This window comes from Mus pahari, chromosome 1, assembly GCF_900095145.1.
Source record: "Mus pahari chromosome 1, PAHARI_EIJ_v1.1, whole genome shotgun sequence".
Taxonomy (NCBI): domain Eukaryota; kingdom Metazoa; phylum Chordata; class Mammalia; order Rodentia; family Muridae; genus Mus; species Mus pahari.
The window spans coordinates 137,209,431-137,232,852 of NC_034590.1; the positions used below are offsets into that span (position 1 = coordinate 137,209,431).

The 23,422-nt window shown below is 45.4% G+C and overlaps 1 protein-coding gene across 1 annotated transcript in view; it reads left to right on the forward strand.

Annotated features, from left to right (window-relative positions):
• The window catches only part of Dmrt1 (doublesex and mab-3 related transcription factor 1), a 95,838-nt gene that overhangs the window by 36,098 nt on the left and 36,318 nt on the right, over window positions 1-23,422 (forward strand). The window contains exons 3-4 of the mRNA XM_021202709.1: window positions 5,084-5,367; window positions 19,703-19,847. Coding sequence (XP_021058368.1) covers window positions 5,084-5,367; window positions 19,703-19,847 — 429 coding nt within the window. The remainder of the gene's footprint in view (window positions 1-5,083; window positions 5,368-19,702; window positions 19,848-23,422) is intronic.

The following is a 23,422-nucleotide window of genomic DNA, read 5'->3' on the forward strand; positions in this document are numbered from 1 at the left end:
ACGTGCACCACCACGCCCGGCAAGCCCATGCCTTTTGAAGAGCACCGCTGCCTACAATCCTACAGGGAGCATTTTCATTCAAACCACCACACATTCTACACACGAGGCTTAGAGACTAGCTGGAGGAATTGGGAGTCAGACCAAGGGCATGGTGAACGTTGGTATGCAGGAAGGTTCACAGATCCAGATTTCTGCTCTCATTATTCTTCCCCCTTGGTTCAGAATGAAGCCCATATTTTGTTTGTATATGGAAAACAGCTTTCTGAAAGTTAAGTGTGTGTGCGTGTGTGTGTGTGTGTGTGTGTGTGTGTGTGTGTACACACAGAGAAACTTTTATTTGTTTTCTGGTTCTTTTGAATTGGATTTTTTTTTTCTCAACGGGAATTCAACATGTAGCCCTGGCTGGCCTCAAACTCAGAGAGATCCAATGCTGGGGTTAAAGGCATGAACCCCTGTGCCTGGTTTGAGTTGGAAACAATTTTTTAAAAAATAAATTCTTATTTATTTATTTACTTATTTTGTTATTTTTATGTGCGGTCTTAGTTAGGGTTTTACTGCTGTGAACAGATACCATGACCAAGGCAAGTCTTATAAAAGACAACGTTTAATTGGGGCTGGCTTACAGGTTAAGAGGTTCAGATCATTATCATCAAGGCAGGAGTATGGCAGCATCCAGGCATGTTTGGTGCAGAAGGAGCTAAAAGTTCAACATCTTTATCTGAAGGCTGCTAGTGGAAGACTGACTTCCAGGCAGCTAGGGTAAGGGTCCTAAAGCCCATGCCCACAGTGACACACCTACACCAACAAGGCCACACCTCTTAATAGTACCACTTCCTGGGCCAAGCATATACAAACCACCACATGTGCATTGGCATTTTGCCTGCATATATCTGTGTGAAAGTGTTAGAACTCCCAGAGCTGGAGTTACAGACAATGATAAGCTGCCATGTGGGTGCTGGCAATTGAACCTGGATCCTCTGGTAGAGCAGCCAGTGCTCTTAGCAGCTGAGCCATCTCTCTAGGCCCCAGTTGGAGATCTTAATGTACGGCTTTCTACCACTTACTGGGATACTGCGTCTGACTTAGATGGTAACCTTTCCGTGTTGGGGAGAATGCCCTTTGGTAGGTAGTCTTTGGACACTCTGCCATGACTGTGGTGAGTAGGAAAGACAGACTGGTCATAAGGTGTTTGCGACGGCAGTTTCTTCTCAGGCTGGAGTACATGTGATCTCAGCATTGTGCAGGCATGGAAGAGAAGCTGATGGGTTTCCTGGTTCTAAATGTGTAAGCGTGAAGCGGGTATATTGGTTCCATGAAGAGACATAGAAACTGTCAGACTCAGGCCTTTTTTGGGGGGACTCACATCTTCCTCTGATGATCTTGGCGTTCCCCTGCCTGCTAGCCCTTCTCCTCTGGTCACTGCTCATAGGACATTCTTTTCTCTCTGTGTAACTCTTCTTATTGGCCTCCTTGTGAGTGTTCTCTACCTCCCTAAGTCATTTCCATCTCAGCTCATCCTTCCAGAAGCCTCGATGACACTCCCCACGCCTTCAGTACAGTCACCTGGGGAATGCGCCTATACTATTATGGTGGCACAGAAGTCTCAAAACACAAGAATATCACTCAGTGTCACTCAGGAGCTGGCATGCACAAGGTTCTGGGTTCCACCCCCAGTACCTAAAATTATCTGTCTCTCTGTCTCTGTCTCTGTGTGTCTGTGTGTCTCTCTGTGTGTGTCTCTCTGTGTGTGTGTCTCTGTCTCTATCTCAAAAGAATAAGGTAAAAGTTTAACAACTGTAATGCTATGGTATTGAGCCCTGATTAGTACTAAGTATTAGTCAGGTGATGTTGTTCCTGATTGAGAGATCAGACTAAAAGCAGCAGAGCTGGCAGCTGCCCCTTGGGTGTTATTGTCATCCCCTGGGCTTTTTCATACTGAGGTAGCATCGTCATTAAACCTGGGAACCAACCGTGAAGCTGAGTGCGACATTGACCAAGTTTTAGTTGGGAACACTAAGATAAGAATTTCGAGCTGGAGGTGTAATGTTGCCGTGCAGTGCCTGCCTGTTCACTGTGTGCTAAAGCCCTGGGTTCAGTCTCTGGCAACGCTCACAAGGAAGGCATGCATGCATGCACACATGCACGCATCTCATAAAAGGTTGATGGTTCATATGGAGTTGTTTTTGTTTTTGTTTTTAAATTAACTCTTGGGGCATTTAGTGATTTGGGGTGGCCGCATACTCTTGCAAAGCTCGAATGGCTTAATTTAAATCTCACTGTGAAACTGAGCCCTCCCAACATAGATCTCTATTTACCCTGAAAACTCAGATAACTTGAAAAGACAAAACAAAGAACAAAATTTGGGTAAGTAGGGAAATGACAGCATTGTTAAGGACAAACGGCTGAAGCCAAGCACATTATGCTTTGACCTGACCTAGCATTTTAAACTTGAGGTTTGCTAAACTGTTTACTGAAGCCATTGTCTTGTTACCTTGAGCATTATGACTGCCATCATTTTGTTCTTTGATAAACTGAGCCCCGATGGGAGGAGCTGACCCATTGGCTGGCAGAGAATCACAAAGTGTGTGAGTCTCAGTCTTAGAGTCCGGACACTTTGGGTTTTAATTTCTTTCTTCGCTTGCTTTGTTTTCTTTAGTAAAACCCTGGCTTTTGTAGGCCCTAAGGTATATCTCCAGGTTGGCTTTTGAGGCATAGACTCTATGGTGTGGCCAGGTTTTCCACCACAGGAGCAGGTGTAAATGTTTAATGTGCCTGAGATTGCATGGGCAATGACCCAGCAATGCTTAGGGCTGGAAGGTTGACCACTCTATTTCTTTCTTGTGGCAAATGCCTGCATGGCTTGTCATTTCTGAGAAGTTTGTGTTGCTTTTGTAAGCAGATAAAGAATAAAAGACCCAACACTAAAAATAAAAGAATTTATATATAAAAATGACCAATAATGCCAACAGATTGTTTTATTTATGTTTCAATGTGTATATGAGAGAGGCTCCGTGCACAGTGTGTGTGTCTGATGCCGGAAGAGGCCAGAAGAGGGCATTGGATCCCTTGGAACTGGAGTTATAGGTTGTTGTAAGCTGCCATGTGGGTGCTGGGAACTGAACCCAGGTCCTTTGCAAAGAGCAGTGGGTGCTCTGTGACCCATGAGTCATCACTCCACTCCTACCTTGTTGTTTTGAGTAAGAAAAGAGTGGGGAGAAGAAAGGAAATGGGTGAATGGCCTATTGGTGCAGTTCCAGGAGCCTGTAGTATAAATTTGGATCCTGTCTGGAAAGGAGGCTGAAGTCTTTAAGGTTGTATGATGGCTTCAGTTGTAGTCTTGGCCCAAACTTTTCAGAGCCTGCTCTTTGAGTGCACACACCCTCCCTTGCACGCTTTCTCTTTCTCCTTCTACACTTTTATCCAGGATCCCCTGCCACCCCACCCCCACCCCCTAAGCTGAGTGCTTTGGGCTACATTGTGCTGGAGATTTCTCCCAGTGCTTCTTCTTCTTCATGCCTTGGGATACTCAGCCCTTCTCTGAATCTCAGCTATGAAGTATTAAGGGCTGGTGGTTTTCGGAGCTTCAGATTTTGCTTCATATTTATCCCCGATGCTGTACTACTTAAAAAGTCACTGTTGACTGCTCTCTTCAGTAAACGCTCACTGCTCTGGGTCTGGTATTATGCTAGGTACAGGGAGTACGTGAGCAGCTTGCAAGCCTGGAGCTTCTTGCAGGATCTTATCTGGTCAGTCACTGCCTTCATCTGTCTCTTGATTGCTTTCTTTCTCTTTCTTTCCTCCTTTCTTTCTTGTTTTTTTTCTTTCTGAGACAAGGGTTTTCTGTGTAACCCTGACTGACCTGGAACTCATTCTGCAGACAGGGCTGGTCTTGAACTCGCAGAGATCTGCCTTCTGTTTGCTTTCTTGTCCCACGCTGTTTAGCAGGCCAGGTGCTGTTGCTTCCTTCAAACCACAACAGAAGATCCCAGACTGTCTTCATCTTGACCCTCTCTGGGTTTACGTGGTTTATGTGGTTTTTGGATTTACGTGGTTTCTGGATTTACGTGGTTTCTGAGCAGCGGTGGCCACTGCAGCTGAACCCTCTGCAATCGGAGCCAGCCTTGGCTTCTGGGATGCTGCATCTGCTCTCTTCAGTTCATGCCTTGGCTCCACCCCACTCCCCAGATGTAACCGTTGCTGGGTGGTGATTTCTGGGTCTCAGCCTCCAGCCTCAGTAGCTCCCAGGAAGTCTTAAGATGCATCCTTTCTCTCGTAGCCCTGTACCTCATGCTCTGTCTTAGAGTAAACAGAACCCAGCCCTACGTCACTCTACCACACCCAGACTCCTGCTCCTCATCCCCCTTTATCCTTAGTCTTCATGTCCCATCACCCCCTACTTTATTTTCATGTCCCACACGTCCCTGTATTAGGCTACCCTTACATTTGTAGTCTAATGTGGCATCTGACTGGTCTTGTGTGGCTCCCGGGTTGGTCCTTCTTTCTCCTCTCTCCTTCACTTTTCCCCACGAATTTGCATCAGGTGAAGCTCCCATAGCATGGCTCCGTTGGTCTGCTCCTGGTCCATACTAAAGAATGCCGTATCTACCGTGGAAGGAAGTAAAAGAAACTGTATGCTCTCAAATCCAGGCCCTTACTGAGTTCCTGGGAGGATGTTAACTTTATCACATGGTAAGAATTCATAGGTTAATTGGGTTTGATCTCCAGTTCCTTGACTTTTGACTCGGGTATCTGTGTTGAGGTCACACTGTCGGACTTCCTGTCAATTCACCTACCTCGAAAGTGACTTGGTGTTCCTAGGAAAAATAACCTAGCACAGAGCTGGCTTTGAACCCTCCCTGTATGACTGAAGAAGCAGGGGATGGTGTCTCCCTTGCACTCCAGGTTCTTGGTTCATCTTGAGGATGAACATGAGGCACAGCTGACCTTTAGAGGGCAAGATTTGTGGACCGCCTACATTAAATCTTACGACATCGCTCATTCCTTTATTTATTTACATCCCAAACGCTGCCCCTTAACCACATCTTTTTAATTTTTTTTATTTTTTTCCTCTCTTCTCTTTTAGAGGGACGCATGGTCATCCAGGATATTCCTGCTGTCACCAGCAGAGGGCATATGGAGAACACACCTGACCTGGTATCAGACCCCGCCTACTACAGCAGCTTTTACCAGCCTTCTCTGTTTCCTTACTACAACAATCTGTACAACTACCCCCAGTATTCCATGGCCTTGTCTGCTGAGTCCTCCTCAGGGGAGGTGGGAAATTCCCTTGGGGGATCCCCTGTGAAGAACAGCCTGCGGAGTCTCCCAGCACCCTACGTGCCTGCTCAGACAGGAAACCAGTGGCAGGTATGACCCAGAGTTAATGGGGTATGTGAAACATGCATGCATGTAAGTGCACATGCATACACACCACGTACCACGCACATGTAATCACAGTACGATGTGATGCACACTGGCCTATCTTTCTATCTGTTAATGTCATCAAAGATTGGCTGCAGAGACCTGGGGAGGAATTGTGCATGTTTTTTAGGGTTCATTTTCCGTTTTAGTTTTTCTCACATTGTCATTTTGCAGAAATACCCAGCTGTCCAGAGTTAGGTATATCTGAGGCCCCACCTCATCCAGCCTGCTCTCTACCTTGGGGGCAGCTTAGAATATGTTAGGTGCAGTTTCCTGGGTGGCAGTCATCTCCCAGGAAGTTTACAAATGTTTACACTGGAAGAGAAGGTATCATGATGTGTGTGCATGGCAGAAAAGGTAAGAGAGGGAATGAGGTTGTGTTTCAGTGGCCCGGGAACGTAGATGTGTGTTTTTTTTAGAAACGGTGATCAGTCAAAGTATACACGTTTATGCAATCAGGAGTTTTGAACATTTGGAGCGGAACAGTGTTTTGTTTTATTAGGGAAAGATTGTCTGGAGTGGTTCTGCTGACTGGAGCATTTCCACCAGGTCACGGTGTCAGCACCAGAACACACCGAGGTTAGACCACTGTGTGCACTTACATCTGAGGAGTGTGTTTAGGAGAGGTTAAATCTGCTGAGATTCTGAAGGAACTCCGCTCACTTCACTTCCACTCTGTGAATTTGGCTAGGCTTTCTTAGCAAGGACCTGATTTCAGTTTAGTGTAACATGTCCAAGAGCAAGTCTTTGATGGTTTCTTTTCTTCCTTCTTATTTTCTTAGCTTTATTGAGGCATACTTGACAAAATTGTATACATGCATACTCTTAAGTGTGGTGTCTTCATGTGTGTATACATTGTGTGTTGCTTGTCACAGGCTAATGAAGGCATCATCTGCATGTGTGCACATGTGAGCTCACATGCACCCAAGATTTAGTCTGCATTTTTTTCTCAGATATGCACCACACTGCTGATTATAACTCCCACGTTGTACATTAAACTTCCAGAACTCACTTAACATGGAAAGTAGGAACTTGGGCTTCCGTCTCTCCACTTTCCTACCCACAAGCCTCTGGCAATCAGCATTGTCACTTTCTGCTTCTTCAGGGTTCTCCTGTTTTTCTTTTTTGAAAATTCTAATACTCAAGTCATCCCAGACTGGCCTCAGACTCACCAAGATCAGCCTGTCTCTGCAGTTGAACCTCGGCTGTGGGGTGGCTCCCCTGTAAATGCTCAGCTGCAGAGATGCTGAGTTGGGCCTGCTGATTGAGGGAAACTGAGTGCAGGTTAAGGAACAGGAGTTGTAACCCCGGAAGGCCCATCCATACATATCCAGTTACAACTTTTGATTGAGCCGTGTCACCTTGAGCAGGTACCTTGTCCTCTAAATCTCAGCTTTCTCTGATAATGCTCTCATTTGTCACATGGATGAGTGACTCAGTATGGGTCCAAAGTGACGTGGTTGGCTTACTAGAGGGTTTCCTTTTTATTATTATTATTATTATTATTATTATTATTATTATTATTATTATTTTCTTTATTTACATTTCAAATGCTATCCCGAAAGTTCCCTATACCCCCCCCCCAGCCCCTGCTCCCCTACCCACCCACTCCCACTACTTGGTCCAGGCCTTCCCTTGTGCTGGGTCATATAAAATTTGCAAGACCAAGGGGCCTCTATTCCCAGTGATGGCCGATTAGGCCATCTTCTGCTACATATGCAGCTAGAGACACAAGCTCAGGGGGAACTGGTTAGTTCATATTGTTGTTCCACCTACAGGGTTGCAGCCCCCTTCAGTTCCTTGGGTACTTTCTCTAGCTCCTCCATTGGGGACCCTGTGTTCCATCCAATAGCTGGCTGTGAGCATCCACTTCTGTGTTTGCCAGGCACTGGCATAGCCTCACAAGAGGCCGCAATATCAGGGTCCCTTCAGCAGAATCTTGCTGGCATGAGCATTAGTATCTAGGTTTGGTGGCTGATGGGATAGATTCCCGAATGGGGTAGTCTCTGGATAGTCCATCCTTTCATCTTAGCTCTAAATTTTGTCTCTGTACCTATATCCTTTCATGAGTATTTTGTTCCTTATACTAGAGGGTTTCCATGTAAACAGAAACACTGCAGATCACAGCTGATGAACTTATTTCACTCCCCTCTGTTTCCATTTGCTGTACTGCTTTTAGATCTAATTCTTTGCCAGGCGTTCCTATGTGTTGAGCTAGCTCCTTCCGTCACGCCTCCCAATAAAAGAGGTAATAGTTTAAAAGCAAAATACTGTGATGTATGGATCAATGTCTGAGTAGAATGACTTTTTATAGTTTTGAGAAAGAATGTGATACCTTTGGGTAGTGCTGGAGAGATGGTCCAGTGGATCAGGGTCCAGAGGACTGGGGGTTCAAATCCTCACGGCAGCTCACAACTCTCTGAAACTTTAAGATCTGATACTGTCACATAGACATACATGCAGGCAAAGCACCAGTATTCATAAAAATAAGGTAAATATGTAAAAAAATGTTAAAATATTGCAAAGCATAGACAAACATAATAATGGCATAAATGTGTTTGTCAAGATATGTCATACAAAAGCATAAACAGTAAGCACTTACATACTAGGCATTTGGCTAGTGTTGAAGTGATAGAAATGAGGTGGCTTACACTGGAACCCGAAGTTATTGTTTGTTTTTGTTTTGTTTTATTTATTTATTTATTTATTTATTTGAGGCAGGCTCTTACTGTGTAGCTCTGGGTAGCTTGGAACTTGCCATGTAGACCAGGCTGGCCTTGAACTCCCAAAGATCCACTTGCTTCTGCCTCTGGAGTGCTAGGGTCAAAGGTGTGCCCCACCATGCCTGGCCCCAGAGTTGTCTCCACAGCTAGAAAGGTGGTCCCGTGGGTAAAGTGCTTGCTGTTCAAGAGTAAGGACCTGAGGTTTGGATACCAATATCCACGTTAAAACAAAACCCAGAAATGGTGAAGTTCCCTGCTGATCCTTCTGCAGGATTGTGGGGTGTGGGCAGGTGGACGCCTGGGACTTGCTGGAGTCTAGCCACATTGAGTGGGCTCCAGGTTCAGAGAGAGACCCTGCTTCAAAGAATAAGGGAGAGCATGATAGAGGAAGACACCCAGTGGTGACATCTGGCCTACATGTGCACACATACTCATATGGAAGGAAGGAAGGAGGAAGGAAGGAAGGAAGGAAGCAAGCAAGCAAGCAAGCAAGCAAGCACTGTGCACACACATGCACACACACAGCTATCAGAGGTTTTATGACAGGAATCTGGGATAGATGGGAGAGTGGCTATCAACTTCGTTTTGTTTTTTGATTTTTAAAGACAGGCTTCATTTAGGCAGGGCTGGGATGTACTCTGTAAGCCCATCGGGCCTGAGCTTTGTGCTCTGCCTGGCTCTGTCTCCCAAGTGTTCATCTCACGGCTCTGCACCTCCATGCTCAGCCTCACCTGCTCTTGGAGCATTGCCTCACTTCTTGTGGGGGCGGCTTCCCAGTGTCCGGTCATGTTTTCTGAGGTGCCTTCAGCAGTATGGGAAGGCCTGTGCTGCTCTCTGTTGTCTGCTTCTCTTCATGACTCAGGCTCTGTCCAAGAGCTGGTATGGAGGCCCTGTTCCTCACATTAATCTGGACCCAGCTGCTAAGACTCAGCTTGTCTCCCCTCTACCTCTCAGGTGGATGGAGTCTCCCTTTTAGTCTCTGTCCCCTTTCCTCGCTACTTTCAGTGACACTGTGTGTTGCAGTGCAGTGTGGTGTGGATGTTTTTCAACCAAAGACCTCTTTTGGTTTCTATAAAACCATGTATTATAGCAGAGACCATAATTCTGTTTTAAAGGCAGACTTCTTAAAAATAAACAGGGCATCCATTTTTGCATTTAAAAAAAAAAAATCCATTGATTCTTGTGTGGTGTTCTCCTGTATGCCTGGCTGTAAAATCAAGCAAGCCACAGACCGACTCGGGACCTAGGAAGTGCAAAACCTATGAGGTGGGGGTGGGAGGTGGGAAGGGACGATTCGCCCGAGGTTGGGCGATCTTCTGGAATCTCAGAGCGTGCATGCTAGTGCTACCGTGACCACCATGCAGGCTTGAGAAGGGCTTTAATCGTCTCTGGTCTGTCTGGAGCCTGAAGAGATTTGTGGCCCAATCATAGATTCCTGTCCTGTTGTGAAACAGGAATAACATTTGTGGCACTGGAACAAACTCGGGATGAATGGCTGCCTCTGCTGACCAGCAGCTCAATTTCGCTTCTGCATTTAATTGCCTGCAAAAGCTGTTTATGGCCCTGCGCACTCCTCCGCGGCAACATTATCTCTTAAATAAACATGTTGTACCTGGTTGACAATCGTGCATATCAAGTGAGCTGAAATAAATATGGGAGGGCTCAGAGCCGTGCCTGAGATCTTCAGGCCCGCAGCCAGTGCTCTTTGGTTGGCTATTTCCAAGCCACCAGATGTCTGGGTTCCCGTTCCCACCGCAGTCAGGGTGTGGCAGGGTGGCAGCCTTAGGGTTTTGACTTTGGTCTCAGTCTGAGGCATCCCATGATAATGATTGCTCACTGACAACTACCCACCTCACTGGACTTCAGTCATGTGTTAAATAACTCACAGAGATCTATACCTGCTTCTTCCTCTTGGGTGCTGGGATTAAAGGTGTGCTCCACAAAGCCTGGCTTAGGTGTATGTTATTAAAAACAGACAGTTCCTATGTAGCCCAAGCTGGTCCTGAACTTGAGCTGTCTATCTTCCTGTCTTAACCTTCTGAGTGTTGGGACTATAGGCATGTACAGCTAGCCCTGGCTCTCAGATACTTGTGACTTTTTTTTTTTTAATGTTGCTAATGGGTGGAGACTCAATGTAAAGCCCGTTTTCTGAGCTGAGGCTGCTCCAAGCTGCCTGCCCATCTTGTGGCCCACATTGTCACCAGCAGGTTTGACACATCCCACTTCCCTTTCTAGAAAAAGAACCCATTTCTTTTTCTAGAGTAAAGAGGTAAGTTGCCACTGAATTAATTACTTTTCTGTTGCTATGGTAAGATAGCATGTCTAAGGCAACTTAGAAAAGGCTTTCTGGTTCTAGCCTGTTATGGCCCATGACAGTAGAACCAGGCCTGGGGGCAAGAACTCAGCTCAAACCACAAGCAGGAGGCAGAGCTAAGAATGGTTTCAAAGCCCACCCCAGTGACTTTCTCCTGTGAGGCCACACCTCCTAAGCCTCCCCAAGCAGCCTCCAACTGGGGACCTAGTACCTAAATGCCCAGTATTTATGGGGGACAGCTTATTCAAACCACCACAGTTACTGTTTATCCGTAGGCAGAAACCAACAGTATTCACATGAAATCACAGGAATATTTATAAGGCTATGTGCAATTTTAAATAATTTAAAATCCTGGTAATTTAAGAAAGACAATTTCTTTCCCCAGACAAACAGGTACAATATCTGGATATATTAGAGCTAACCACCATAATTTGGTTTCTTAAAGATGAAGTACAAGGTATAACTGATGATGCCTGAGGATTTATTTTAATTTATGTTCTATTGCTATCACATCGATTTACTTTAGTTTATGTTTTATCTGGTTTATATCTCATGTATTCATTAATTTTAATAATTTTACAGTTGCCTGTTTTTAAGTTTTCTAGTAGATAGTTATTTTGTGGAAACATTAAATACTTGAAATATCTCCTTTTCTGACGTCTGTGTGTACATATTCACCTTAGATGACAAGGTAGTGAGTATGTTAGTGTTCCCTGGGTAAGGGAGCAAGGGACAGGTATTTACATGCTGAGCTCAGAGGCTCGGGGCTGAGGAATGCCCTTTTTTTTTTTTTTTACAGAGCACTCTAGCTAAATGCAGGCAGATCCCAGGAGAAAATTGGACTGGCCTCTGGGAAACTGAGGGCAGCCGGGAGCAGGTAGCCCCTGACTCAGGAGAACTCCAGGGGTGGAGGAAGGCCTTGGACACCCCAAGGAGCTGATTTTCAGCCTGGCTGAGCAGCCCCAAGAGGATCTCAGGACATCCAGAATTCGACAGACCTGCTGAAGCCTTTGGGAGAGGCCTTAGGTGTCGGGCTGTCCTGCAGACTGGTCACCATCCTTAGGTGGTTCAGCTCCATCTGCTCTGAGTTGACGCATCTTGTCATGTGCTGGAGCAGTTGATTGGCTGATGGTTGAACTGGAGACTGGAAGGAGTCTGTTAGTACCCTGGTGTCAGGTTGTCCCGTCACTTGAGCTGTGTGGCACGACACCATGGGGGAATTGTGTGATGTGTTTGAACATTAGATCACTGGGGTTGAAAGCTTTAACATTTGATTTCCTTGGGCTAGTGACCCAAATCTCACTATTATTTACATTTGCCTTTTGCAAGAACTTTTGTTTTTCTTGATGATAAACGTGAGTCTGCTATAAGATTAGATGCTTCTCAGAACATTTAAGTACCTGGATGGGTCTCACATTCCTTGAGACCCATATTTCTGTGATGTGTTGAGTGTTCCTCAGTATTTAAGTAAGGGCTAAAACCAAAGGAATACATACATAGCAGACACAGGCTGGTCCTTCTGTTGTTACGTTTTAATTCCGTATTAGAAGTACAAGAGAGAAAAGCAGACACAATTATAAAACATGTTTAATGTGTTTTAAGGCATAGATAAAGAAGCCTCATCCATTCACTGTCACTCTCAAGTACCTGGCTATACATGGAAGTAGTTGAGCATTGTTGTCATCCAGTATTGAGGGCAGAGCTTTGGGAGGGGGTGGGGGTGGGGGTGGGGATGCTGCACTGAAGAAAGGCAGGTCTGGACAGGACCTGCTGGGAGCTGGGGGAGGGGACCTGCTGGGAGCTGGGGGGAGGGGGCTTTTTTTTATCAGCTCTTTGTTTAGAATTGCCAGCTCGGTGTTGTCAGCGAGAACCAGACAGGCACACAGTTAGTCTCCTTATTTTAAAATTCTCTACAAAGAATACACACCTGCACCTAGGAGACTTCTCCACACCCTCTTCTTGGTGTCCCACATGTCCTCTAGGGGTCACCCTTGGTGTGCACCTTTCTTGGTTGGTTCAAAGGACAGTGAGAAGCAAAAGAAACTGTTACCCTTTTACTTCAATTTTTTTTTTATATATGTTTTCCCATCACATATCTTAGCACAAATAGTCTTTTTGGTCATTTCTATTTTTTTCTGTCATATACAGTTCTCATAAGATAGCCAACCAGTACTGAGAGAAAGAAGGCAGATACCCCAATTCTGTGTCTTGTATTCATATAGAACTAGAAAATGAGAAGCCCTGGAACGTGTGTGTGTGTGTGTGTGTGTGTGTGTGTACATAATGTAGAATTTTGAATATTGAGTTGTTTTTTGAGCTTTAAATATATTGAAATGCAGTTAGGTGGTGATGGTGCATGCCTATAATCCCAGCACTGAGGAGGCAGAGGCAGAGGCAGAGGCAGGTGGATCACTGTGAGTTAGAGGCCATCCTGACATACACAGTGAGTTCCAGAACAGCCAAGGCTACATAGAGAACCCCTGTCGTGAAAAACAAGAGCAAACAAACAAACAAAATACTGAAATGTAGAGAAATCTCAATGGAATTTTTCAACCATCCAGCAAAACATGTATATATGTAAATAATTTTAAAAGTATATGATAGGAAGGCATATTTATCTTGATTCAGCACTAGGTTTTTGAATGTGGTCCACCATGAATGAATACCACTTCATGTCCTGTGTTTTGGGGGTCAGCCACACAGCCTTGTCAGGTCTTATTAGCCCCACTAATAAGAGGCTCAGGAAAATAAACTCACTCAACATTCTCACACTGCTGGTTAGTGGGTAGACGGAATGTGAACATGCTTTGCCTTCAGTGGAGGACTCTTCGTCTTTGTAGGGCACAGCACATTTCTTAGTCTTTGTATTGAGCCTGACAATCGTAGTAACACTAAATTAGATGCTTCTTCTCAGGCATGTTACTCAAATGTGCGTGTGAGTGTGTAACACACACACACACACACACACACACTCACGTTTTGAGCTTTAGGGAAACCGGTTCTCATTTATTTTTGAATCATTTGATGTAACCTGTTTTCTGTGATGATCTAGGAGGGGGATGGGCTTCTTCACACCACTCATCGGTTTGGGGTGTCCACCAGGAGTCACCAGTCTGCACTGGAATCTTTATAAAGAGTTTGCCAGGGGACAGCGTATGAGCCTGTGCCTTTGTGTCCACTCGGAGGTGGCCCTAGCCAACCTCACCTTGCTCTGCAGGCAGTCTGTCATATTCAGTTCTCATAAGATAGCCTTCATACTGCTGATTTATGCTAAAAGTATCCTAATGTTTCTGACAGCTCATGTGTGACATGAATATAATCCATATTTCTTAAAGCAGCTAATCCAAGTGCCTTATTTCCCGATACTGCTGATAGGGCTATATCTCTTGGTATCTGCCATGGAGATTCTGATGGTAACATATTGTTTCTGGGTCACTAGCTTTGTCTAAAACAGTAGGTTGGAACAGAGTAGCAAAGGTTAATTAAGTTTGTCCATCATGTTGGGAACATATATAGATGACTCTGATGTGCCTTGCTCTAAAAATCAAAGTTCCTGAACATGCGGTTGCTGGCAGTCTTTCTCATTTTCAAAGTATCTGAAATGAAGTTTCTTAACTTGTGGCGGAGGCAAAGCGATGAAAAGAGCTGGCTATTTGTTGACCGGTGGTGGCAGCAGATAGATCTTTAAATAAGCAGGTATTGCCATTGATTATTAGCAAGGTGTCTGGCTCAGTGGAAGAGACCAGGTGCTCCTGGGTGGCTCTCTTCCAGCTCTGCCTTCTTTCCTTGGTGCCTCTGAGCAGAACCAAGCTATTTGACCACTAGCAGTGGCTCCATGTGTTGATGGTTGTTAAATTCTGAAGACCCAGTGAGGTAACAGGACAAGTCTCTTGTGTCTTTCAACAAGGACTTTCTTGCTCCGAAGTTTTCTTACTCCTGTGTCAGTAACTAGTATTTTATCAGGGTACTAACATTACGGGTACCCTGCCAGCCCTGTGCCACAAGTCTAGAGGGTTGCTGTACAATGCCGTCAGACATTCAGTGTGTTAGCAGAGTAGAAAGGCCAATATATAGATATTTATTAGGTAGTTTTTAAGGCTATGAATTCATATACGTTTGGCTTGTCTTTTCTTCCAGCTGTTTTACTGGTGTTTGTACCTCTTGGTTTTTATGTAACTCATGTGGGCATTTATGCCTGGCTATGTAAGTTTGGCTTAAAAGTTAGGATTGGAATTTATTTATTTATTTATTTATTTATTTATTTATTTATTTATTTATTGTGCTTATGTCTGTGTGAGTGAGTGAGTGAGTGGTTTGTGCCCATGTATGTTGGTGCATGTCATGTGCACAAGCCTGTTGACCAGAGGAAGCGGTTGGGTGTCCTGTTTAGTCACACCCTCCTGTATTCACTTGAGGTAAGGTCTCATTTAATCTGGAGGTAGGCTTTTGTCCAAGTCCCAAGTCTCCCCATTCCCCTGCCAGGACCGGGGTTACTATAGTAAGTGTGTGGGTAACTACCCCAGCCAGGTTGTTTTATCTGGGTGCTGGGGGTTTAAAATGCAGCTCCTAATGTTTGTACAGCATGTGAATCTCCCTCCCACGTGAGCTACTTCTCAGCTCCAGTGCCAGAATTTCAGATTGTGAATCAGACTGTGTACAAGGTTCTCCCTGAGTTCACATGATCCTTTGTAGAATTTGCAAAGATGGTAAAGACCCAAGCTAGTCCTAACTAGAGATCATTCCGGACCACCAGCCCTCTCTCTTTTATGAGCCCTCTCGAATATGCCAAGATCTTTCAGGATCCAGGAAAAGAGAGCACTCATTTCCACCTGGCGTTTTCTAACTAGGGACCTGTATTTGAAGGTAATTGTTCCCTTATATCTGATTAACAACACTGGTGTCTTAGGTGCTTTAGACTGAGAGCCACAGTTAAAAAAAAAAAAGAGTTTCCATGTGCATTTATGCACATGGACACTCACATAAAGCTGTTCCACCCTAGAACTCTTAGACCCATAGGGTACACGCTCTGCTCGCTCTGACTGTTGCTTTTTCATTGGTTTTGTTGATTGTGGACTTCTGGACTCAAAGGGATTGTCCTGTTTCAGACCAGTTCTGTACGTTAGAGAACTGTCTAAGAAAGTTCAGGGCACCAGAGCAGATCGTGAGGATACTGAGCGACGTGGCTGAAAATGTGCACTTGGAATTGTTTGTTTGTTTGTTTGTTTTAGGTTAGCAATAGCCACAGATGAGTGGCTTTTCTGGTGAAGAAAAGCACAGTGAACCACTTACATGCAGATATGATCCTGAAGTCCCATGGGGGGTGGGATGGGGTGTCCCTTTCAGCTGCTCCAGACTTAGGAGGCACTGGATGTTCTCATGGTCAGATTTGGTTCTGTGTTCCTATTTCTTTCCCTTCTTGACTTTGCTGAGATGATTAAACCCAAACCCCTTTCTCCATTTATCCGGGAGTTCCCTTGGTTTTGCATGCACCTTTCTATTGCCGTTGCTTTGGAGGTTACAGTCGAAGGCAGCTGAGGTGTATTGGTACTTAAATGACTGGCGTTCTGCGGATCTCCTTTCTCTGCCCTTCTCTCTTCTCCCCCTCCCTCCTGCTCTCAGGGGAGGAAGAACATCTGACCCATGTTTGGACAAAGATAAACAGCTCGTGCTTTCTTCAGCATCTTCAGTGTGGTCCTCATGGTAGGCACCCTCTCCACAGTGTCCTGAAGGCTCCCTGGGTTCCTTCACAGTTATGGGTGTCCTGCCCAAGGCCTGTTCTCTCTCCGTCTCCTTTTGTCTTCTGGGTCACTCACTATGTGAAGACAGTAAGAGGAAGGTGACAACCCTAAAGGATCCCGAGGTCTAGGTGAGACAGGCAATAGGGCTTGGGCTACAGCCAAGGGGAGTACGCCAGCATCACAGGGCTTGGCATTTGATCACATCTTTTTCTAGCATCTCTTGAGATGTGTGCATAATAGCAGATACGTTTAGCCTATACACTGAAAAAGAATTCTTTGCAGAGGGCAGCGTGCAGTATGGAGGATGGACCAGGTATGTGTCTCCGTAGGCGAATGGGGCTCTGTGGGGAACAGATTCCACACAGGTGAGGTCTGCCCTGGCCCAAGTGGATGGCTAGGTGGACCTGGGAAATAAGCATTGCAAACCAGAAAAGTCATTTTAAGGACGGCAAGTGTTGATCGCAGCCCCTACTCCATGTGCTCTGGAGACCCAAGCTTGAAGAGTTCTGCCTTCATTTTAAAAGTGTTTCTGATGAGAAAATTAAAGGCTCACCCCAAATGGTGATTTGAGGGCTTGAAAGATTGTGATCTTTCAAGTGAGTATCAGGGTCTGGTGATCCCTGCAGTGAGGTGTGTTGTCCTGTGGAGGACTCTTAGGACCCTGTTCTCTTTAATCCGAAGCTCCAGCTCTGGGCTGCTGTCTAGACTGGCTTACTGACAGCCAGAGTGCTCCTTTTGGAGCCCTTCGCCTGGAAGGAGAGGGCAGCTGTCTATAAGATCGACTGCTTCTGTCTGAAGTGTTACTCGGCAGTTGGCAAGTAGGATGGAAGAATTTTTAAAAAAAGGAAATGATGAGGCCAAACACTCTTGAGTTTTCCTGAGATGTCACTGTTACCATAGACAGGATGGTTTAGGGGGCATGGAAGGATTTTCAGATTTATTACTGTGCATTTTTTTTTTTCAGCAGTAAAGCCAAACCCCCAAGCTTCAAGGTTTCATCTGGAGTTAATGTTAACAGTGTGTGCGTTTGCTGCCTACCCGGTTCCTGTCTGTGGGTCACCCCTCAGTTCAGAGACTGGGGTGGATAATAAGATTATAAAATGTGCTTGCCAGCCACCACGTGCTAATGATAATAGCAGATATAATTCATTGGAATCTTGGATTTTTAGGTTTTGCGTGGCTTATTTGTGTAATATAAAGGAATAAAAATAAGTAAAATCTCAAAGAAACAAGTTAGCATTGTATAACTGTGTGTGTGTGTGTGTGTGTAAAGTAATATCATCCATTAACATAACTGACAATTTCCTCATTTGCCGCTGTGGTTGCCTTCCACCCAGAGGTGAGGGAAGGGCCCTCAGGGTATTAGATTAGTTTGGAACAGATTTCCCAACCTTGGCACAGTTGCCTGTCGAGGTGTATTGCTTGATTGTCAGGGGCACTGCCATGGGCCTTGTGGGACTATCTCTAAATGCCAGTAGCAAGCCTCTTTGCTCCCAGATGTGACAATTAAACATGTTTCCAGATATCAAATCTCCCTCACAGGGACAAGGTTGCCCCCAATTGAAAACTAGTAATTTAAGATCAAGTACATTTCCAAGGCTCCATTATCCACCCCTCTTGTCTAGGCTTAGAGTAGCAGGATTGTGTTACATACCTATCATCTGTCTGTCTGTCTATCTAAAGTTAGAAGTGAGCAGGAAGTGACTTGGAGTTACTCCCAGGCCTTCTCAGGTGAACATCCACTCAGTTTAAACTTTGTGTTTCTGAGGGCTCTGTATTCTTAGAAACACAAATCCTTCCTCCTCTGCAGGTTTGTGAGTAGAAGGTTATTTGGCGGTAGTCTTAAATTTTGGGGGGAGTTTAGCCTCAAATGGCTGAGCCATCTCGCTGACATAGCTGATGACCTCAGTAAGTTCACAGTTTAATAACTTCAAATGGACTTTGCCCTTTTATATTCTCTTTTCCCCCTTTGACTGGAAGTTGTGGTCTCAAGGATGTATTGGGGGAAACAGTAGTTGAATACAAAAGTAGTTGAACTCAGTTCCAAGTGTGAAGTAATCACAGTTTTTGACGCGTTCAGGAAAGAGAAAGGATTAAACGGGATGGTAGACTTACGTGGGTTGAAACAGCGCTCGTTTTCAGTGAGCTGTTTGAGAGAGTGCCATTTGTCTGCATAGCTTTTGGAGTAGTGTACATTCTGGGATGGCAGCAATTGACCAATCCACTGGTCAGACTTGACCTTTTGAATTTTTTTTTTTTTTACTACTTGGGATCTTGTTCTTCTCTGGTATATGGATACATATTGGTAATTTTAGAGTATGAGTGAGTCTTGGTGACATGTTAGAATTACCCAGGGAGCTTTGGGAAGACCCAGGGTTTGGACTATCCCAGACCAATTGAACCAGATCTTCTGGGGGCACGGGTCCAAGGCATCAGCTCCTTCCTTTATTCTAGTGAGAGTCAAGATTGAGAGCCAATCCACATATTTATAAATAAAGTTTTTTGGGGGGACACAGTCATGCCCACTCATTTGCTGTTGCCTAACGATGTCCCCCAGAAAACCCTGAACTATTTACTACTGGGCCATCATCTATAGTACAATGCTTGCTGACTCTTGCTGTGATGTCATAGTGAATATTCATTAACTATTTTAATATTTGTACAGCAAGAGAAAAATGTGTGTAGAGCTTGTGGGCTCAAGTCTTATTACTTTGTACACAGGGACTATTAAAAACTGTTTTGCTTGAAGAGCAGACTTGTAGATATCAGACCTGAGGGAGATGTGACTAACAGAGCTCGGAGCAAGGGACCCACTTCTTACACGGGCATCTGTGCTTGAAGCTGGCCCCTCAGTTACTCCACTGCTCGCCTTTCAGACTGAGTAACTGACTCCTTTGATGTCTCCAGCTTTAGTTTGAAAGGTATTGGAGTTCTTCACTGCCGAAGCACTTAGAGAGTCAGGAACACAGTCCTAGGCAGGCTGAAGATGTGGCTCAGTGGGTAAAGTGTTCGCCTTGCAAACATGAGAATCAGAGTTCAGATGCACAGCATCTCCATAAATGTGGGGTGGGCCTGAGAACCCACCTGCCAGCCTCAGGATCTGTGGAGCAAGCTGACCAGTTGGAGTAGCTGAATTGATGAACTCTGGGTTTAAGCAAGAGACCCTACCTCAATTATATATAAGATGTGCTGAAATAGAAGTATGGAGTTTGTGGCAGAGCAAAGCACCTTGTGGGACACAGGAAGAAAAGACAGACAGACAGACAGACAGACAGACAGACAGACAGACAGACAGACACTGGGAAGGTCAAAGACCTTCTATTCTCTAAAGTCTGCCCCTCCACCAGCAGCTTGCTTCCTCCAGTTAGGCTCCATCTCCTAACATGTCTAGCATTTCTCAAGTTAGTACCATGGGAACCAGGCCTTGGAACCATGATCCTCTGGGTGGGAGGGGACGTATCGTATTCAAACTATAACAAAGGTGTCTTTTAATTTCCCTTAAACAGATGAAGACCTCAGAGAGCCGCCACCCAGTGAGCTCCCAGTACCGGATGCACTCATACTACGGGCCTCCCTCTTACCTGGGCCAGAGCATGTCCCAGATCTTTACCTTCGAGGAAGGCCCCTCCTACTCAGAAGCCAAAGCCAGTGGTAAGTTCTTTCCGTGGAGGGAGTCTGGGTTGGGATGGTACCCAGTGAGGAACAGTGGCTTTCTGTGGGCTTGGCTCACGGGAACTTTGGGGGATTGTTTGCTTAATTCTTTGAGACTGGCATATAACTCTTTCCAGACCTTCATATCTACCCTCCCTCTCCCTCCCTTTCCCCTGCTCCACTCCCCAAGTCCTGTGAAGTACAGTTTATGTTATGACCTGCTGTGGAGTGCGGTTAATAAACTTGGTTTCCTGTCTTTAATGAAAGCTTACTTTTCTTCTCCATGCAACAATCAAATACCAATGGCTTCTTAGCTTCGCCCCCACCCACCTTCTTCCACGCTGGGATTTTACTGCTTTGAGCTTGCACAGGTCTTATACCTGCTGTCAAAATTGCTGTGTAGTCCTATGTGCAGTTGCCCTGTTACATCTGGAAGGTACTGTTTCTCTCAAGTCCCCCTCCACCTCTGACTCTTAAACTCCTCCTGAGCCTTGAGGAGAAGGGATGGGACCTAAATGTCACATTGAGCACTCTAAAACCTCTTAACTCTTTTCATGGTGGGTCTCTGTAGTAACAACCATCTATTGCAAAAAGAAGCTTGCCTGATGAGGGCGGAGAGATCAGCAGCCCAGCAGTAAGTCATTAGGAATCGTTTTAGTACTGTTTTCATTTAATAGAATAAAGAGCATTAAGTTGTTCTCTAGGGCCTATCTAGCCATAGGTTCATGACCTCATTGACAGTGTCAAGTATGGTACTATTTTGTGGTCTGGGTCTTAAATCCAATGAGAAATTGATTGGTTACTCCCTTGATACCTGTGCCACTGTTGCACTAATTGGGACTCTTACTAGGCAGACTATCGATGTAGTTCCCTATAGCTATAAGGGATCACTATATGTGGCTCCCTAAAGATATATACTCCGCCCGTGTGCCTGTTTCTCGAAGAGGCAAGAAGAGAGAGAGAGCATTAGATCCCTTGGAACTGGAGTTGTGGGTGGTTTTGAGCTATCATGTAGATTCTGGAAGTCAAACCTGGATCCTCTGGAAGTGCTCTTAACTGATGAGCTATCTCTCCAGCCCTCCAAATGTTATTTTCATGAGGAACAGTGTGAAATACAAGGCACATTATTTTTCCTGTTGTTGGGGATCAAACTCCAGGGAGCCTTGCTGATGCAGAACGAAGGCTTTGGAAAGATACCCCAGTGCCCAGGGACACTGAAGTGACTTTCTGCACTGAAATCGTTATCTCCCAAAGAATCTTACTTTAAAAATGAAAGTGTGTTCATCTCTTAGGGAGGGATAAAAATAACACAGTAAAACATTTTTTTTTTAAATACAGCAGACCTGGGCTTCTGCAGTACCAAGGCAGATAACTGATATGGCAGTTCTGGTCTGGTGCTAAAACTCTGGAGGATTCCTGGAGAGCCACTGGTCTTCAGTCCATGTCAGAAACCCAGAGGAAATGTGTTTCAGTGTTAGCCAAGGTTTGCGGTAGTAGTTGCAGCCACTGTAGGATAGATGCTATGAGATAGATGCACTCACTAATAAGAGGCAAAGGCAAGCAGGCAAAAAGCAGCAGCTTTTCTCTTAGAGTTTCTTGTCTCTGGGGACGATCGACCCTCCTCAGTCAGTTATTCTGGGAGATACTCTTACAGAGCCATCTAGAGGTGTATCTTTTAGTTGGTTCCAGATCCAGTTAAGATTGATCATCACAGCAGGACCCAGGAACTCACGAGTGGCAGCGGGGTGGGTTCCACAGAGGCTTTGCCTACTGGCTCAGGAAGAGGTGTAAACAACGGAATCGAGAATAAGGAGAGACTATAGCTACTTGACGGAGCTACTAAATGTCTAGCGAGCTTGATGTCAAGACGGGGGCTTGCCCTTTTTTGTCTTTCATTGTTGCAGTAATTCCTTCGCACCTCATATAATCCTGAAGCACCCGAAACTTTACGGTGGGGGCGTTGTGTACATCACAGTTAGAACTGTCACGCCTTTCTAAGTCACACTTTCTGCCTGAAAAGGAACCTCTTATCTCTGAAGTGGTTATGCACAGTCTTCCTTTCCTGAGCTCCTGGTAACCACTAACATGCTTTCTGCCTGCAGACTGTCCCGTGCAGATGGACTAGGCCACGCATGTTGTTTTGTGCCTGGTTCTTTCTTAACCTCTTGTTCTCGTGGTTCTTTCTTAACCTCTTGTTCCCGTGGTTCATTCACACTTTAGCATGAATCAGGACTTTATTCATTTTTATGGCCGAGTAATACTCTGTGGCTTGAAAGTATTGTATTTTGCTCATTCATCTTTTGATGGACGTTTAGATTACTGCCATCCTTTGACTCTTGTGAATTGATAGTGCTGGCAAAATACTCAGACAAAGTCTATTTGGTTACCTGTTCCCAGGGTCTGGCCTCCTCCTGCCGTGGAGGGTGAGGTCACACGGATGTTGGGAGGTTTTGGCAATGTCCAGTGTGAAGAAGCTCAATTCTGCTATAGTCGGTGTGGGTGCGTGCTCTGAGAGGCTGAGTGGGACACGGTGAGGTTCTGATGAGGTCCAGTGTCATCACACCCAGCCCCCACTATGAGTTAGTGCTATTGTTGCCTTGCAGTTCTTGTTGTAGAGGAAAATGTTATGGTAATGTGTCAGTCTGTCTGAGTCTTACAGAAACTGGGCCCAAGACACTGAGGGCTGTTTTTGTCCAGTGCTCTCTGCCCTGAGCTGTGTGACCCCAGTCTATAGGAGAAAACACTGGCTCTTGTCTCTTCTTGACTTGAGAAAGTTGTGAATGGTTTTAATCTCAGCACTCAGAAGGCAGAGGCAGGCAGATTTCTGATATTGAGGCCAGTCTGGTCTACAGTGTGTTCCAAGATAGCCAAGAGCTACATAGGGAAGCCCTGTCTCAGAAATCCAAAAAAGAAAGGAAGGGAGGAGGAGAGAGGGAGGGAGGGAAGGAAAAGAGAGGAGGGAGGGAGGAAAAAGGGAGGGAGGGAGGGAGGGAGGGAGGGAGGGAAGAGGAGGCAGGCAGAGTTTCATGCAGTGTTTAGAAGATGTCAGCCTTAATTTAAACTTGGGGCTCTCAGAAGTGGCTTGTTTGACACATTTCAAAGAACAGCTCTTTTATGGTCAACTCTTGCTTTGAAGAGAGGTGGCAGGAGCATTTGGTGGAGCAAGTAGGGAGAGCTAGTTTGGGTCTTCAGCTCTGGCCCAGCAGTCAGCACAGTGCTCATATGGTATCTTGGACCTCCGGTTCCGTCGGCTGGGAAGGGGAAGTCAGTATCGGCAGCGGACCTGTTTTCCCATGCGGATCCATCAAGCATGGGACAGTACTGTCCACCCTGACTCCCCTGTCACATTCCTGTTGGCTAAAGGCCACCACCCTGCCTTTACACCTTTCTGTATCTGCTTGTGCTGAGCAGTGGGTACTGAAGTATTGCTTTCATATAGGAGGGCTTAGCTTTAGTCCAACAGGGGTCCTGGTGGAACTGAGGATATGCAGTGTATGGATATGATGTATTGGGGATTTCAAAATTAGTTAGACATTGTCATCTGATGACCATATTTGAAGCACTTAAAATGGTAG